Genomic DNA, 19160 nt, shown 5'->3' on the forward strand with positions numbered 1-19160 from the left:
AGCATTATAATTCATAATAGTCCCAAAGATGAAGACAATGCAAATGTGCAATAGTTGTTGGGTGAATGTAGACCACCAATGAGTGGAGTAGCAGCAGGTATCTATGAAAAGCAATTATGCACTAATCCATACTACAGTATGAAAGGATCCTGAAGACATGATGCTGTGCAGAAAGGGCCAGCATAAAAGAATATATATTATATGATTTTATCAATTTAAAACACCTCAAAGAAACAAATCCATAGATACAGTATATTAGTGATCATGAGAGAATGAGCAAAAGGCTGGGGATTTAGCTCAGTGGTAGAGCGCTTACCTAGGAAGCGCAAGGCCCTGGGTTCGGTCCCCAGCTCCGAAAAAAAAAGAACCAAAAAAAAAAAAAAAAAAAAAAAAGAAGAGAGAATGAGCAAAAAAGAGCAACGGTTGAAGATTAAAAGTTTCTTCCAGTGGTTGGGGATTTAGCTCAGTGGTAGAGCACTTGCCTAGCAAGTGCAAAGCCCTGGGTTCGGTCCTCAGCTCTGAAAAAAAAAAAGAAAGAAAAAGAAAAAGACAAAGTTTCTTCCAAGTTGGAGACTTGGTTCAATCAGAAAACCTCACAGCCTCACAAGGTTGAAGACCTGAGTTTGATCCCCAGTATTCACTGTAAGTGGTGGTATGCACTTGTATTCCAACTCTGCTGAGGCAGAAACAGAATCATCCCTGGGGCTTGCAAGTAGGGCCAGCAAGACTACCCTACTTGGTGAATCCCATATTCAGTGAGAGACCCTGTCTCATAAATAAAAACTAGACAGTTATGCTAAGTAGTGGTGGCACATGCCTTTAATCCCAGCACTCAGGAGGGCAGGCATATTACTGAGGTCGAAGATAGCCTGTCTAGAGAGTGAGTTGCAGAACAGCCAATACTACACAGAGAAACCTTGTCTTGAAAAACTAAAAAAATGAAGAAAAAAAAGGAGGAGACAGAAAGTGGGAGGGAGAGGGGGAGGAGGATGGGGGGGAGTAAATGAAAGAATAGGAAAGGAGAAAAGAGAAAGGTAGACAGCGCTCTGGATGAACTACACTCCTCTGTGTTCATACATACATGCACGCCAGCATGTACACAAACACACAAAAGATCTCTCTTCAGCTCCCTGCTCTTTGAGACAGAGTCTCATTATATAGACCAGGTATGCCCTTACCATATAGTATAGTTGAGGCTGGTCTTGTTCTTGTTATCCTCCTCAGTCTACCACGTACTGAGATTATATTTGTACAACACTCAGATAGGATTTAGTGGAGGGGATTAATTGAGATTAAAATGTTCTAAAGTGGCAGATACTGATTATATGAATGCTAAAATGGTAAAGTATATGGTAGGTTAAGTTTAGGACTGTGACACATGTAACTATTAAGAAGGAAAGGGGTCAAGGGGAAGGAGGAGGATGAGAGTGGAGAGGAACAAAAGAAGAGGGCAAAAGAGAATGTATAGAAAAAGAGAAACAGAATGGGAGGACAAAGGGAGAAGAACAAAAGAGTTTTTCCCTACTACATTCCCACTGGTAAGCCATTCTCTTCAGGGGTTCTGCAGAAATAATTTGTTGAGGAAAGCTTTCTTCATAGTCACTTTCAGCTCCTTGTTCCTGAGGCTGAAGATGATAGGACTAAGGAAAGGGGTGAGGACTGTATAGGTGATACCCATCAGAGTATCTCCTTCCAGAGACTTGGGACCCTTAGGCTTGAGGTAGATGACAGAGGCAAAGCCATAATGTACAACCACTACTGTGAGGTGGGATGCACATGTGGAGAAAGCCTTGTGCCGACCCTCAGCTGATGGTATCTTCAAGATGGTAGCCACAATGAAGGCATAGGAGAGGAGGATGAGGAGAAAGCATCCCAGGAGGGCTGTGATGCATACCATCCCCACACCCCTTGTCACTTCCAGCACATTCTCTCCACATGCCAACTTCAGTAGAGGTGGAACATGACAGAAGAAATGGTGGATCTCATTGGGTCCACAGAACGTGAGGTTGAAAATGGCTGTTGTCACCACTGTCCCCATAAATGATCCACCAACCCAGGACCAGGCAACCAGGCAGGCACAGCCACGGGGGCTCATGAGCACATTGTATCTCAGTGGGTGACAGATAGCCACATAGCGGTCATAGCCCATGACGGTGAGTAGAAAGGAGTGGGTGAAGCCAAACGTGAAGGAGAAGAACATCTGGCTGGCACAGGCCAGAAGGGCGATGGAGTGAAGTGCAGAGAGCAGGTCGGCCAACATGCGTGGGATGATGGCAAAGGTGTAGAAAATCTCAGAGATGGAGAGGGCGCACAGGAAGAGGTACATGGGTGTGTGGAGACTGTGTTCACTCCAGATGGTGGCCATGATGAGCAGGTTGCCTAGCAGTGTGACGAGGTACATGAGCAGGAACAGCAGGAAGAACATTAGTTGAAGATGAGGGAAGGTAGAGAAGCCAATGAGGATGAACTCTGACACAAAGGTGTAATTTAGCCCCAATGTGACAGCCATACCTGAAAGGGATGAAGGAATATCAGAAACTAATTAAGATCATGGTGTGCTAGTGTGTGTGTGTGTGTGTGTGTGTGTGTGTGTGTGTTGTTCTTAGAAAGATATCTGAGAGGCTTCTTTAACTGTCTAAACATGATTATTCTACCTAACTGAAAAAAATGTATTTTTACAGTTGTATTTGCAAATAATTACTTCCAACACTGTCCAACATGCACCAAAATCTTTGGCTACTCAAGTGAATTATGTAAAAGGAGGTGGTATATGCATAGGTTATGCAGATTCTCTCCAGATTTTGAATAATATCTAGATAACTTAAAATATATACTACAATAGACACATCATATAAATAGCTGTTATACTGCATTATTAAAGAATAATGATAAGGGGCTAGGGATATAAGTCAGTTGTTAGATTGTTTGCCATGCAATAGATCTGAGTTCAGTTCTGTAACCCACATTTAAAAGGCTGGATGTGATAAGTTCCACTTAGAATCTCTGGGCAGGTGGAGGAAAGGAAGATTCCTGGGTATCACTAATCTCCCAGTATAACCTTGTCAGTAAGCTTGAGGTCCAAGCAGAGACCCTGACTCAGAAAAGAAAGTGGATGGTATCTGAAGAATGATGTCTAAGGTTAGTCCCTGGCTACTACATACAAGTACAGGAGCAGAAACACATAGTTTCACACATGTGCACGCACACACACATGTGTATATGCATGCAAATGCCTATAGAGGTGAAAAGAGTGTGTTTGATCCCTGGAACTAGAGTCACAAACACTTGTGGAACACTCAACATGCATGCTAGGAACTAAACCTGATTTAGTAAGAGAGTGTCTCACAGCAATAATTTGAAAGTGATAGAGGACACCTGAAGTCCTCCTCTGGCCTCGGCACCTGCACATGCATATACACATACACTAGAGCCACATACATCATACTCATAACACATGCACACACAAATAAGAGAAGAGGGGGGGAAGAAATTGAAAGGAAACTATTAAGAACTAAATCAAAGTGAAATACAAGAACATTGAAAGGATCTTAACAGAAAAAGCAATGAAATTTAAGACCCGCATTTTGTTTAAAAGTATTTTTGTATGATAATAGCTATGTACTAATATTAAGATTATGTGGCATGCTCTGAAGAGAAGGTAGGTGAGGTTCAGAGGCTCCAAGTTGGAAGCCCAGCACACATACTGGGCTGCTCACAAGGAGCTCCAGGACACCTGACTCCTCTGGCTTCTGCAGGAACCTGCAGTCATGTACACCCACCCACCCATACTCTAATTAAAAATAAAATAAAAATTTAAAATATAATAAAATAATTTCTGCTTGTGTTTTTTGGGGGATGACAACAACAAAGTTATCTGAAAAGTAATAGAGTAAAAACAAAATCTGTTTCTATTCAAAATAGCAACAAAATTGATCAAATATAGGAATTAGTTTAATCTGGTTCATAAAAGTCCTCTGTGGAGACCAATTACACCTCCCAGGACCAGAAAACAGCTAATTTATATAAGTTGATGATATTGATAGACTATAATAGAAAAACGTTAATTCATCCTGAGGTGAACTAAAAAATGTACTCTCAGAACTGCAGCTGGATTTTTTGACAATGTGAAAAATTAACAAAACGAACTTCCATAACAGAGAAGAGATCCATGAATAATTAAGTAAACTTTGAAAATTATGAAGAGCAGGAAGGAAAGTCCCCTCCAGGACACTGAGTCAGATGAGTAAACCTTTCAAACAATGCAATAGTGATTAGAGCAATGGCAAACAGACTGGCACTTCAAAGGGGGGGGATATCAGCTACTGAGGAGTACAAAGATGTCTTTCTTACAGCACAAGTTCATAGCCAAAGAGGGAATTGTTTAGAGGATGCTGTGGGGGAAAGTTTCTTTCTACAGAGATGATAGCAAAGCTGGCCTCCCTGTGAGGTCATAATCAGAGAGAATAGGGAACATCGAAAGAAATGTCAAGATGGCTTGTTGGCTAAAGGCATTTGCTCCCAAGCCTTAAGATCTGAGTTCAATCCTCAGGACCCCTAGGACCCTCCCTCAGGAGGGAACCAACTCTCACGAGTTGTCCTCTGACCTCCAAATGCATGTTCTTGCATATTTGAAGAACACACAGACACAGGCACAGACACAGAGAGGACATGAACAAATAACATAATAAAACTTCAAATATTAGTATTAAAGACAAAGGCATGGTTACTCAAAGAGATATTGGGTGGTCTTTATGGCTGAGAAAGGACTTTTTGAAAGACTAAACATTGGAAAACAAAAGCCCAATCTGAGAATGGTTCCACTAAGCCTTCCAACCTGTGTTTGATCCTGGTAGGAGAGACAAATTGCAAGTTGTTCTCTGACCTCCACACACTCCTGTACACATGCATAGGCACATGCATATGCATACTTGCACGTACACACACACACACACACACACACACACACACACACACACACACATACAAACATAGAGTTTAAAATGTCACATGGGGTTGGGGATTTAGCTCAGTGGTAGAGCGCTTGCCTAGCAAGTGCAAGGCCCTGGGTTCGGTCCCCAGCTCCGAAAAAAAGAAAAAAAAATGTCACATGGTGGAATGCAATGAACTTAAAAGCCTGCATTTTAAATTTCACGAGAATTTTTATGTAGATGTTTTTCATGCGTGCATGTATGTCTGTCTGTCATCGACTAATAAAGCTACTGTTTTGATAACAGATTTTCATATGTTCACTATGCAACAAGATTCACTCCAAAATTTCATACTTGACTCTACCAGGCAAAGAGGATTTTTGCAAGACCTGACTTCTGAGCCAAGATTAGAACACTGGAAAATGGACATTTTATCTTTACTCAAGAAAGGGTCATACACAAATGAAAGAAGCACTTAGAAGATATTGGAAACCTTTCCAGCTGAGCTCATACCTAGCACTAGAGATAACTCTTTGTTTTCAATTTTATTTATTTATTTACACCCCCAAAGTCCCCTCTCCCAGTCTGCCCTCCTCCCCAGAGACTTCCCATCTCCCTCTTTTCTCCATCCTCCCCACCCATCACCTGCCATTTCTGGACCTCACTCCCTGTGTGTCTGTTACTGTCCCATCTCTTGAATCACTGTATCTCCTCATTTTCCTTACCTTTCCCCCCGTCTTTCCCTACAGTAGAGATAATTCTCACAGTTGACTACTGGTTGTGGAATCATACAGATCTATGGCTCCAGTCACAGATTTTACTTGAGCATTCTGTTGACCAAATACATGACCTCATTGGATCCCTGAGGGGGTGGCCATGGCAGGTGCTCGGCATAAAGCCTGCCAGCTGTCATTGTTAGAATCACCATTATTTATTCCTATTGCTGATTGAAGTGTGTAAGCTGTCAGTCATATGACAGGTGATTCATAAGGGTACATGACATCCAAGGATCTCACCCCCACTCCAGGCTAATTATTCCTCTGCTCCTGCATGCTTTCCAACACTCAACACTCACAGGTTCCTAAATGTGCAAATTTTACTAAAAATTACAGAAAGCCTGTGCCCTTTGTTTCTGGTATATGCTCCACAAATGAAAAATCTACACTTTTTCAGATCAACTTCTTCACAAGATTCTCCAAGAGGGTTGGCGTTTCGAGTCACCTACAGGAAACTGGATTTATGGAAAAGGAAAGGCTATTTTCACAGACACAAAACCCAGGCAGAGCACTACCTCCCCACCCTAATCCTGCTTTCTAATGCCCTCCCTTACAAAGGGGAACATCACAAAAACCTATGTACCTCTGACTGCCTATAGGTCTGTCATAGACCTAAAGCTGTCACCCAAAGTACAAAAGTGGAAAATGTCAGGCAGTGGACCATATCCTGCTTCTGAAGTGTATGCACACTGTAGGTTGAACCCCATAAACAGCCAAAAGTGGAGACAATGCTTCACTCTGTTCACACCTACTGAGGATTTAGTGGATACCTGGTGCTTATCTGAGAGGTCAGAAAATGAAGGACAAATAGCATCCACACATCTGATGGAGTTGTTTCGGCTGAACCATGTCTTCTGGGGGTACAGGTCCACATGCAACCTCGCCCTGTGACCTTACTTGGAAATAGGATCTTTGCAGATTTTAACCAAGATGGGGATCTTGAGATAAGTCCATCCTAGATTATAATGTGATTTATATACAGAGACCAGCATCCTTATAAGAAAAGTAGGGGCTAGTAAGATGGTTTAGTAGGTAAATGTGCTGGCTGCCAAACTTGATGACCCAAGTTTGACCTCTAGGACTCGCATAGTAGGTGAAAGGTGAGACGTGAGTCTGATTTCTGTGCCTTGTGACACATGCATGCCTACACTCATACATTCACAATAAATAAACGAATGGCTTCTAAAAATAAAAAAAGAAGTCGAATAAAGAGAGATTGTAAAGATAAAGACAAGGATTGGAATGATGCTGTCACTGGAAGCTAGAAATCACAAGGAGTCTCCCTTAGTGTCTTCAGAGGATGCGTGGTCCTGTTGATCCTTTGATATTGAGTTGCTAGTTTTCAAGCCTATGAGAGTTAATTTATGTTGTTTTAAGCTACCATTTTTATAACAACTTGCTGTGGCAGTGATGACATTCTAACAGAGGAGCAACACACTCACACACACACACAAACACACACACACTCACACTCACACACACTCACACACACACTCACACTCACACACACTCACACACACTCACACTCACACACACTCACACACACTCACACACACTCACACACACTCACACTCACACACACTCACACACACACTCACACCCATACATACCCTCTCTCTCTCACACACACACACTCACACACACTCACACACATTCACACACTCACACTCACACACACTCACACTCACTCACACTCACTCACACTCACACACACACTCACACCCATACACACCCTCTCTCTCTCACACACACACTCACACACACACTCACACCCATACACACCCTCTCTCTCTCACACACACACACTCACACACACACTCACACACACACACACACACACACACACACACACATCAACAAGTGGCACAAACTCACAGGACAGATAGTTTTTATTTCCGTATCTCAGAAATGTCCTCCCTTCCATCCAGCATGAAAATATGCTTCACCCAAATATGGACCCTGGAAGTCATGACTGGAACAGGGAATGAAGGAGAAATAAAGAGATTGAACTGGTCACTGAGAATCAGGATAAGCCCTCACAGCTAGAAACAGATTCCTGTTAGTAGATAACCCACACTACCTTGTCCTACCTTCCTCTTCAGGCCCAGAGTTCAAGGTCTCTCTGCCCTTTATTTATCTTGGTCTTCCACTGTTTAGTCTCCATGGCACTTGGCCTATTTCTCCTGGAAGAAAGGACTCCACTCACCTTAGTGGGGAAATGTGGAGATGGTCTATAGTGCAGTCCGTAGAGCCCTGTGCATAGAACACTGGAGCTGTAATGAGAAGGACAGGAGTTTTATCTCTGTGGGTGCCTTCCCACGGGGAAGGTTCCCAGACGCCTCTGCTCTGCACTGAACCTGCCTGGGGATGAAGAGTTCATGGTCCTGTAAGTCCAGGATGGCTAGGGACCTAGAGATGCACCACCCTCATTCTTGTCAATAGATTATCTGTCTGTCTATTGATCAGCTATCTATATCACATATTAATATCTATTATTGGTTTTCATTTCTTTTCCCTTTCTGTATACCTGCCTCCTTCTCTCTTTCTCTTTCCTTTATCCCCACTTTCTCCTTTCCTCTCTCCTTCTTTTGTTTGGGATACCTCTTCCTCTCATGCTCCTTCTAATCATTCTTTGCTCTTCTTTTAGATCTCAACTTAGATTTTCACGTTTGCAGAAAACCTCATCAAGAACCCAGGGAGATGACTCTGTGGATAAGAGCATGACTGTGTAATTATGAGGACATGAGTTTAAATACCCTGCACCCACATAAAATATAGACATAGCTGTGCATGTCTGTAGCCCCAGAATCGTAGGGAGCAGAGACGTGAAGACAGAGGGGGCATAATGGCCACAGGCATAACACCAGTCTCAGTTATTCTTCTGAGCCAGGGCATTTAACTGAACCTGGTTTATTAAATAAAGAATTAGATAGTATGCTGAAAGTTCTCCTCTAGTTCACCTACACAAACACATCTACAGCATGCGTGCACATACACATGTGCACACACACACACACAATCACATTCATACACTCAGGTACTCATGTGCACACACAGAGAAAGAAAGAAAATGAACTCTCCTATCAGCATTTCCTTATCCCATTCCATCAATAATGGGTATCCAGGTTGGACTAGGCTTCTCGCCACCTAAACATTTCTAGAAAATTGAGTACGGTGTCTAGATATATATTTTGGTGACAACATCATTCCTATCTCTGCCTTTATGGAGTTTCTTTTAGATTCATTTGTGTTTCTTCTCTCTCTCTCTCTCTCTCTCTCTCTCTCTCTCTCTCTCTCTGTGTGTGTGTGTGTGTGTGTGTTTGTGTGTGTGTGTTTGTTAGTGTTTGCTAGTGGGTCTGTGTGAGTGTATATCAAATGTGTGAAGTTAGCAGATGCCATGAGATATTCTGAAGCTGGAGTAATAAGTAGTTTGAGACCAGTGTGAGTGCTGCCATCCATCTGGATCCTCTACAAAACCAGCAAATTTTCTTAACCATTGAACCATATCTCTAGCCTCTTAGCAAGTTCTTGACAATATACAAGTTTCATGCGTGGTTGGGGAAGAAACTGCCCATTGGATGTTTTGTGATTTCTCTTTTATACATTTTTTCATGAATTTTATTTGCTACACTGTAATTGTCCATTTTTTTATGGCTCACAGTGTGATGTCTTATCATTTTTAGATTTTTTCTTACATTTTTTGTGTATATGTATGTGTATTTGTGTGAGCATGTGAGCTATAGAACCTTTGTTTTTACCACATGTGTTACTAGGGACAAAACTCAGGATATTGGGTTTGGTGGCAAGCACTTTTATCTACTGAGCCACCTTACCAGCCTTAATGTGGTATTTTAATGCATACAGTCTTTGGGTAGAAATCAAGGTATTTCTTTTTATTCTTACTTTTCTAAGAAAATGTCTCATTATGTAATCTGTTAGGAATTGGTTCTAATTCTTTGCCGTAATTCAGCCCCCAAAATCAGGAATCTGCATGTCCAAACAATGAGGATCCCCATCCCTAGCTGGCTTTGGTAGTTAATAAAGAATTATAGCCAATGGCTGGGCAGTTAGAAATAGGGGGGGACGTCTAGGTTAGGGTGGGAGGGAGAGTAAGGAGAGGGAGAATTGCCATTTAGAGCTGCAGAAGAAAAACCATCCAAAATGTAGGTGGATATGAAAAGTGGCCCAAGGGGAGGAAGTGCCCAGAAGGTATCAGGGTAGCCAAGAGAAAACACAGAACTAGAAGCATTAAGCCAGGAGTAATGGAGGGAAATGTATACTAGCTGAGGGAAGTTTTAAAGGTGCTCAGGCATTGAGCTATCAAGGCATATCAAAATCAGTGTGTGTGTGTGTGTGTGTGTGTGTGTGTGTGTGTGTGTGTGTGTGTTTTATTTGAGAATCCAGAGAAAAGAGTTCCTGCCGGGAGCCAAAGTGATTGTCTAATTCACTGCTACAGTAATCCAGACAATGGGTTTAAATGCACAGTCTTCTGTCTCAGCCTCCTGAATGTGGATTTGACTGATAAATCTAAAAAAATTATAATGATCCGATCTTGTCCAACATATAAACTCTCTAATACTCATATCTTGTGAATGTTACCTGCAAAATATCAATGGCATGACATAGCCACTACAGAAACACTGGGCTTGCCCAAGTTTGGATTGGTGAACAGTTCATTATGAATTGGGGAGGAGTTCATAGGACCCTATTCCTTCCTGATGAATTATCAGGTACAGAATGATTCTTGGAGAGGAAGAATCACTTTTTATTTTCGGTTGTGTACTCACTAGTAACCCACCAAGCTCCAGTTAATATTTCCAAACGTGTGGTAACACAGATGACCTTGGTTAAGCCCAATGGGTCATAAAGACATAAATGTGGGAAAAGGATTTCCAGAGAGGAGGTGGAAGTTACATAGGTTTGAGTTATGAGCAATTAAAGCACATTTTACATCGTTATGAAAAGATTAAAGAACAAATTAAACTAATAAAATTAATTAACTATTTAATTAATTAACTAAGAGAACTAACCTGGTAATTAAGAGAAGCAGGTAAAGGGGCCTGCTGAACAACTGATTTTAATCAGTTCCCAGAATCCCATGTCAAGGTGGAAGGAAAAGCTGACTCCATACAGTTACTATCTGACCTCCACAAGGATGCTATGACACATAGACCCCTCCACACATTATGCACATACACAAATTTTAATGAATAAAAGAAACTAAAGTCAGACTATTTGCGCACTTTTTAAAGTGAAGACACAACTAAAATCACTGAGTATGAACCACGAAGTATCTTTCACTGCATATTTAATCCGCTGTCTTCACAGCCTTGCATTTCCTAACTTCCTGAACTGGGAAAATAAAATGCTGTTTATAAGCCACCTACTTTATTATACTTCTATCACACACAAGAGCATGAAGAACTGACATGGTAGCTTTAAACACTGTTTTTTCTATGTTAGGGGTGAGGTAGCCATAGGTTATATTTGCATTCGTTCATTTAATCTGAATCATGTACATGACCAAATATATGTATGTCATAGTTCCTTGTCCTCCTAAATTTATACACCACTGCCTTAAGAATCAGATACAAGTTCCCCCACAAGAACTGCTTTTCTTCAGATATTGTCAATTGGTTTATCTGAAGCACAATATAAAATATACACCTTTACTTGTAATCGAAGAATTAAGAACTCGGGGCCTATGAGCAGGGGCAACTGACGCAGATAGAGGGGTACATATATTGTACTTCAAGAATATCTGCTAAAAATTAAGGAACTAAGTAGAAGTGCACAATACACCTGAAAAGTGGAAATTTTAAGTGCTCATAAAATATAACAAATACCATGCATGCATGACATGATTACAATGAAGGTAGTTGGAAGGATACAATCACACAAGATCACAAACAGAGGAACACAGCTTCCTGAGATTAAGGAAGAAGTGTGGGAAAAAATCACTAGCATGGATCAAACACAGACTTACATGAGTTCATCGTTTAAAGATTTCTAGGAAAATCTCACCCTTCTATCTTATTTCAGAACAAGAGAATTGATGCTTAGAAACTTTTTTGGCAGAGATTCCTGTAGAAGCTTTTATTAATAGCACTTTTCAGTTCCTACAATGCTACATTTGTCTTTCTGGATGTGCTTTATCTCTGCAATGTAATATTTTCTGGAGCTGTTCATTTAACTGCAAAGTTCATTATTTTATTTTTCTTTACAGTTGAATAATAGCCCATTATTTTCTGTACCACATTTTTTATTGCCTGTTCATTAGCTGAAAGTCATTTAGGTTGTTTCAATTTCCAAGGTGCTGTGAGTATAGCAGCAGTAAACACAGCTGAGCACGTAGCTATGGAGTAGCATGTCAAGTCTTTTGGGCATATGCTGAGGAGTAGTATGGTTGGGTCAAATGGTAGATTCATGCTTAACTTTTTGAGCATTCTCCACACTTGTATCTGTGGTGTCTGCACCGGTTTGCAATCCCACCAACAGTTAATGCAACTTTTCCTTCTCCCAGTCCTCTCCAGCATTCGTTGTCAGTTGTTTTGCTGACCTTAGCCATTCTTCCTGGAGTAAGATAAAATCTCCACTTTAAAAGAATTACAATCCTTAATTGTCAAGGATGATGGGTTTATTTAGATGTTTCATCTTTATTTCTCATTTTAAGAACTGCCTGTTCAAATCTCCAAAGACCATTTTTAAAATGGGTCCTTTGGGGCCCGCAGCAGCTCTCTGCTCCCAGACCCCGTGGGAAAGAGACCTCACCGCCTGGTCAGGTGGGCACTCCTGAGGCTGCAGAGCGGAAGAGACCACCAACACTGCCCACCCCTGCCCACATCCCTGGCCCAAGAGGAAACTGTATAAGGCCTCTGGGCTCCCGGGGGAGGGCCCAGGAGCGGCAAGACCCCTGCGCCTGAGACTCCGCCGGAACCTGAAGGAAACAGACCGGATAAACAGTTCTCTGCACCCAAATCCCGTGGGAGGAAGAGCTAAACCTTCAGAGAGGCAGACAAGTCTGGGAAACCAGAAGAGACTGCTCTCTGCACACACATCTTGGACGCCAGAGGAAAACACCAAAGGCCATCTGGAACCCTGGTGCACTGAAGCTCCCAGAAGGGGCGGCACAGGTCTTCCTGGTTGCTGCCACCGCAAAGAGTCCGTGGGCAGCACCCCGCGAGCGAACTTGAGCCTCGGGACCACAGGTAAGACCAACTTGTATGCTGCAAGTGACCTGCCTGGTGAACTCAAGACACAGGCCCACAGGAACAGCTGAAGACCTGTACAGAGGAAAAACTACAGGCACGAAAGCAGAACACTCTGTCCCCATAACTGGCTGAAAGAAAACAGTAAAACAGGTCTACAGCACTCCTGATACACAGGCTTATAAGGACAGTCTAGCTACTGTCAGAAATAGCAGAACAAAGTAACACTAGAGATAATCTGATGGTGAGAGGCAAGCGCAGGAACCCAAGCAACAGAAACCAAGACTACATGGCATCATCGGAGCCCAATTCTCCCACCAAAACAAACATGGAATGTCCAAACACACCAGAAAAGCAAGATCTAGTTTCAAAATCATATTTGATCATGATGCTGGAGGACTTCAAGAAAAACGTGAAGAACTCCCTTAGAGAAACACAGGAAAACATTAATAAACAAGTAGAACCCTACAGAGAGGAATTGCAAAAATGCCTGAAAGAATTCCAGGAAAACATAAATAAACAAGTAGAAGCCCATAGAGAGGAGACACAAAAATCCCTGAAAGAATATCAGGAAATCATAAATAAACAAGTAGAAGCCCATAGAGAGGAGTCACAAAAATCCCTGAAAGAATTCCAGGAAAACACAGTCAAACAGTTGAAGGAATTAAAAATGGAAATAGAAGCAATCAAGAAAGAACACATGGAAACAACCCTGGATATAGAAAACCAAAAGAAGAGGCAAGGAGCCGTAGATACGAGCTTCACCAACAGAATACAAGAGATGGAAGAGAGAATCTCAGGAGCAGAAGATTCCATAGAAATCATTGACTCAACTGTCAAAGATAATGTAAAGTGGAAAAAGCTACTGGTCCAAAACATACAGGAAATCCAGGACTCAATGAGAAGATCAAACCTAAGGATAATAGGTATAGAAGAGAGTGAAGACTCCCAGCTCAAAGGACCAGTAAATATCTTTAAAAAAATCATAGAAGAAAACTTCCCTAACCTAAAAAGAGAGATACCCATAGGCATACAAGAAGCCTACAGAACGCCAAATAGATTGGACCAGAAAAGAAACAACTCCCGTCACATAATAGTCAAAACACCAAACGCACAAAATAAAGAAAGAATATTAAAAGCAGTAAGGGAAAAAGGTCAAGTAACATATAAAGGCAGACCTATCAGAATCACACCAGACTTCTCGCCAGAAACCATGAAGGCCAGAAGATCCTGGACTGATGTCATACAGACCCTAAGAGAACACAAATGCCAGCCCAGGTTACTGTATCCTGCAAAACTCTCAATTAACATAGATGGAGAAACCAAGATATTCCATGACAAAACCAAATTTACACAATATCTTTCTACAAATCCAGCACTACGAAGGATAATAAATGGTAAAGCCCAACATAAGGAGGCAAGCTATACCCTAGAAGAAGCAAGAAACTAATCGTCTTGGCAACAAAAAAAAGAGAATGAAAGCACACAAACATAACCTCACATCCAAATATGAATATAACGGGAAGCAATAATCACTATTCCTTAATATCTCTCAACATCAATGGCCTCAACTCCCCAATAAAAAGACATAGATTAACAAACTGGATATGCAACGAGGACCCTGCATTCTGTTGCCTACAGGAAACACACCTCAGAGACAAAGACAGACATTACCTCAGAGTGAAAGGCTGGAAAACAACTTTCCAAGCAAATGGTCAGAAGAAGCAAGCTGGAGTAGCCATTCTAATATCAAATAAAATCAATTTTCAACTAAAAGTCATCAAAAAAATAAGGAAGGACACTTCATATTCATCAAAGGAAAAATCCACCAACATGAACTCTCAATCCTAAATATCTATGCCCCAAATACAAGGGCACCTACATATGTAAAAGAAACCTTACTAAAGCTCAAAACACACATTGCACCTCACACAATAATAGTGGGAGATTTCAACACCCCACTCTCATCAATGGACAGATCATAGAAACAGAAATTAAACAGAGATGTAGACAAAGAGAAGTCATGAGCCAAATGGACTTAACGGATATTTATAGAACATTCTATCCTAAAGCAAAAGGATATACCTTCTTCTCAGCTCCTCATGGTACTTTCTCCAAAATTGACCATAGAATTGGTCAAAAAACGGGCCTCAACAGGTACAGAAAGATAGAAATAATCCCATGCGTGCTATCGGACCACCACGGCCTAAAACTGGTCTTCAATAACAATCAAGAAAGAATGCCCACATATACTTGGAAATTGAACAATGCTTTACTCAATGATAACCTGGTCAAGGAAGAAATAAAGAAAGAAATTAAAGACTTTTTAGAATTTAATGAAAATGAAGGTACAACATACCCAAACTTATGGGACACAATGAAAGCTGTGCTAAGAGGAAAACTCATAGCTCTGAGTGCCTGCAGAAAGAAACAGGAAAGAGCATATGTCAGCAGCTTGACAGCACACCTAAAAGCTCTAGAATAAAAAGAAGGAAATACACCCAGGAGGAGTAGAAGGCAGGAAATAATCAAACTCAGAGCTGAAATCAACCAAGTAGAAACAAAAAAGACCATAGAAAGAATCAACAGAACCAAAAGTTGGTTCTTTGAGAAAATCAACAAGATAGATAAACCCTTAGCCAGACTAACGAGAGGACACAGAGAGTGCGTCCAAATCAACAAAATCAGAAATGAAAAGGGAGACATAACAACAGATTCAGAAGAAATTCAAAAAATCATCAGATCTTACTGTAAAAGCCTATATTCAACAAAACTTGAAAATCATCAGGAAATGGACAATTTCCTAGACAGATACCAGGTACCGAAGTTAAATCAGGAACAGATAAACCATTTAAACAACCCCATAACTCCTAAGGAAATAGAAGCAGTCATTAAAGGTCTCCCAACCAAAAAGAGCCCAGGTCCAGACGGGTTTAGTGCAGAATTCTATCAAACATTCATAGAAGACATCATACCAATATTATCCAAACTATTCCACAAAATTGAAACAGATGGAGCACTACCGAATACCTTCTACGAAGCCACAATTAATCTTATACCTAAGCCACACAAAGACACAACAAAGAAAGAGAACTTCAGACCAATTTCCCTTATGAATATCGACGCAAAAATACTCAACAAAATTCTGGCAAACCGAATCCAAGAGCACATCAAAACAATCATCCACCATGACCAAGTAGGCTTCATCCCAGGCATGCAGGGATGGTTTAATATACGGAAAACCATCAACGTGAACCATTATATAAACAAACTGAAAGAACAAAACCACATGATCATTTCATTAGATGCTGAGAAAGCATTTGACAAAATTCAACACCCCTTCATGATAAAAGTCCTGGAAAGAATAGGAATTCAAGGCCCATACCTGAACATAGTAAAAGCCATATACAGCAAACCAGTTGCTAACATTAAACTAAATGGAGAGAAACTTGAAGCAATCCCACTAAAATCAGGGACTAGACAAGGCTGCCCACTCTCGTCCTACTTATTCAATATAGTTCTTGAAGTTCTAGCCAGAGCAATCAGACAACAAAAGGAGGTCAAGGGGATACAGATCGGAAAAGAAGAAGTCAAAATATCACTATTTGCAGATGATATGATAGTATATTTAAGTGATCCCAAAAGTTCCACCAGAGAACTACTAAAGCTGATAAACAACTTCAGCAAAGTGGCTGGGTATAAAATTAACTCAAATAAATCAGTAGCCTTCCTCTATACAAAAGAGAAACAAGCCGAGAAAGAAATTAGGGAAACCACACCCTTCATAATAGACCCAAATTATATAAAGTACCTCGGTGTGACTTTAACCAAGCAAGTAAAAGATCTGTACAATAAGAACTTCAAGACACTGAAGAAGGAAATTGAAGAAGACCTCAGAAGATGGAAAGATCTCCCATGCTCATGGATTGGCAGGATTAATATAGTAAAAATGGCCATTTTACCAAAAGCGATCTACAGATTCAATGCAATCCCCATCAAAATACCAATCCAATTCTTCAAAGAGTTAGACAGAACAATTTGCAAATTCATCTGGAATAACAAAAAACCCAGGATAGCTAAAACTATCCTCAACAATAAAAGGACTTCAGTGGGAATCACTATCCCTGAACTCAAGCAGTATTACAGAGCAATAGTGATAAAAACTGCATGGTATTGGTACAGAGACAGACAGATAGACCAATGGAATAGAATTGAAGACCCAGAAATGAACCCACACACCCATGGTCACTTGATTTTTGACAAAGGAGCCAAAACTATCAAATGGAAAAAAGATAGCATTTTTAGCAAATGGTGCTGGTTCAACTGGAGGTCAACATGTAGAAGAATGCAGATCGATCCATGCCCATCACCCTGTACAAAGCTTAAGTCCAAGTGGATCAAGGACCTCCACATCAAAGCAGACACACTCAAACTAATAGAAGAAAAACTAGGGAAGCATCTGGAACACATGGGCACTGGAAAAAATTTCCTAAACAAAACACCAATGGCTTACGCTCTAAGATCAAGAATCGACAAATGGGATCTCATAAAACTGCAAAGCTTCTGTAAGGCAAAGGACACTGTGGTTAGGACAAAACGGCAACCAACAGATTGGGAAAAGATCTTTACCAATCCTACAACAGATAGAGGCGTTATATCCAACATATACAAAGAACTCAAGAAGTTAGACCGCAGGGAAACAAATAACCCTATTAAAAAATGGGGTTCAGAGCTAAACAAAGAATTCACAGCTGAGGAATGCCGAATGGCTGAGAAACACCTAAAGAAATGTTCAACATCTTTAGTCATAAGGGAAATGCAAATCAAAACAACCCTGAGATTTCACCTCACACTAGTGAGAATGGCTAAGATCAAAAACTCAGGGGACAACAGATGCTGGCGAGGATGTGGAGAAAGAGGAACACTTCTCCATTGTTGGTGGGATGGCATACTGGTACAACCATTCTGGAAATCAGTCTGGAGGATCCTCAGAAAATTGGACATTGAACTGCCTTAGGATCCAGCTATACCTCTCTTGGGCATATACCCAAAAGATGCCCCAACATATAAAAAAGACACGTGCTCCACTATGTTCATTGCAGCCTTATTTATAATAGCCAGAAGCTGGAAAGAACCCAGATGCCCTTCAACAGAGGAATGGATACAGAAAATGTAGTTCATCTACACAATGGAATATTACTCAGCTATCAAAAACGACTTTATGAAATTCGTAGGCAAATGGTTGGAACTGGAAAATATCATCCTGAGTGAGATAACCCAATCAGAGAAAGACATACATGGTATGCACTCATTGATAAGTGGCTATTAGCCCAAATGCTTGAATTACCCTAGATGCCTAGAACAAATGAAACTCAAGACGGATGATCAAAATGTGAATGCTTCACTCCTTCTCTAAAAGGGGAACAAGAATACCCTTGGCAGGGAAGGCAGAGTCAAAGATCAAAACAGAGAATGAAGGAACACCCATTCAGAGCCCGCCCCACATGTGGCCCATACATATACAGCCACCCAATTAGACAAGATGGATGAAACAAAGAAGTGCAGACTGACAGGAGCCGGATGTAGATCTCTCCTGAGAGACACAGCCAGAATACAGCAAATACAGAGGCGAATGCCAGCAGCAAACCACTGAACTGAGAATAGGACCCCCGTTGAAGGAATCAGAGAAAGAACTGGCAGAGCTGGAAGGGGCTCGAGACCCCATATGTACAACAATGCCAAGCAACCAGAGCTTCTAGGCACTAAGCCACTACCTAAAGACTATACATGGACTGACCCTGGACTCTGACCTCATAGGTAGCAATGAATATCCTAGTAAGAGCAGCAGTGGAAGGGGAAGCCCTGGGTCCTGCTAAGACTGAACCCCCAGTGAACTAAACTGGTGGGGGGAGGGCGGCAATGGGGGGAGGGTTGGGAGGGGAATACCCATAAGGAAGGGGAGGGGGTAGGGGGATGTTTGCCCAGATACCGGGAAAGGGAATAACACTCGAAATTTATATAAGAAATAGTCAAGTTAATAAAAAAAAATAAAATGTAAAAAAAAATGGGTCCTTTGTTTTCTTGACTCGTTTCCTAAAGCCTCATGTATTGTGGATATTAATCCTCTGTCAAATATATAGCTTGCAAAGAGTCTCTACCATTATGTGGCATTTCTCTTCACTTGATTGTTTCCTTATGTGTACAGAAGTGTTGTAGTTTTATGAGTTCCTACTTGTCAATTGTTGGTT

The 19160-nt window shown here is 41.1% G+C and overlaps 1 protein-coding gene across 1 annotated transcript; it reads right to left on the reverse strand.

Annotated features, from left to right (window-relative positions):
* Positions 1 to 1552: 1552 nt before the first annotated feature.
* Olr1092 (olfactory receptor 1092) lies at positions 1553 to 2509 on the reverse strand. Its single transcript, NM_001001380.1, has one exon. It carries the CDS (start codon positions 2507 to 2509, stop codon positions 1553 to 1555), a length of 957 nt encoding a protein of 318 aa, NP_001001380.1.
* Positions 2510 to 19160: the final 16651 nt, after the last annotated feature.

Source organism: Rattus norvegicus, chromosome 7 (genome assembly GCF_036323735.1).
Source record: "Rattus norvegicus strain BN/NHsdMcwi chromosome 7, GRCr8, whole genome shotgun sequence".
NCBI lineage: Eukaryota > Metazoa > Chordata > Mammalia > Rodentia > Muridae > Rattus > Rattus norvegicus.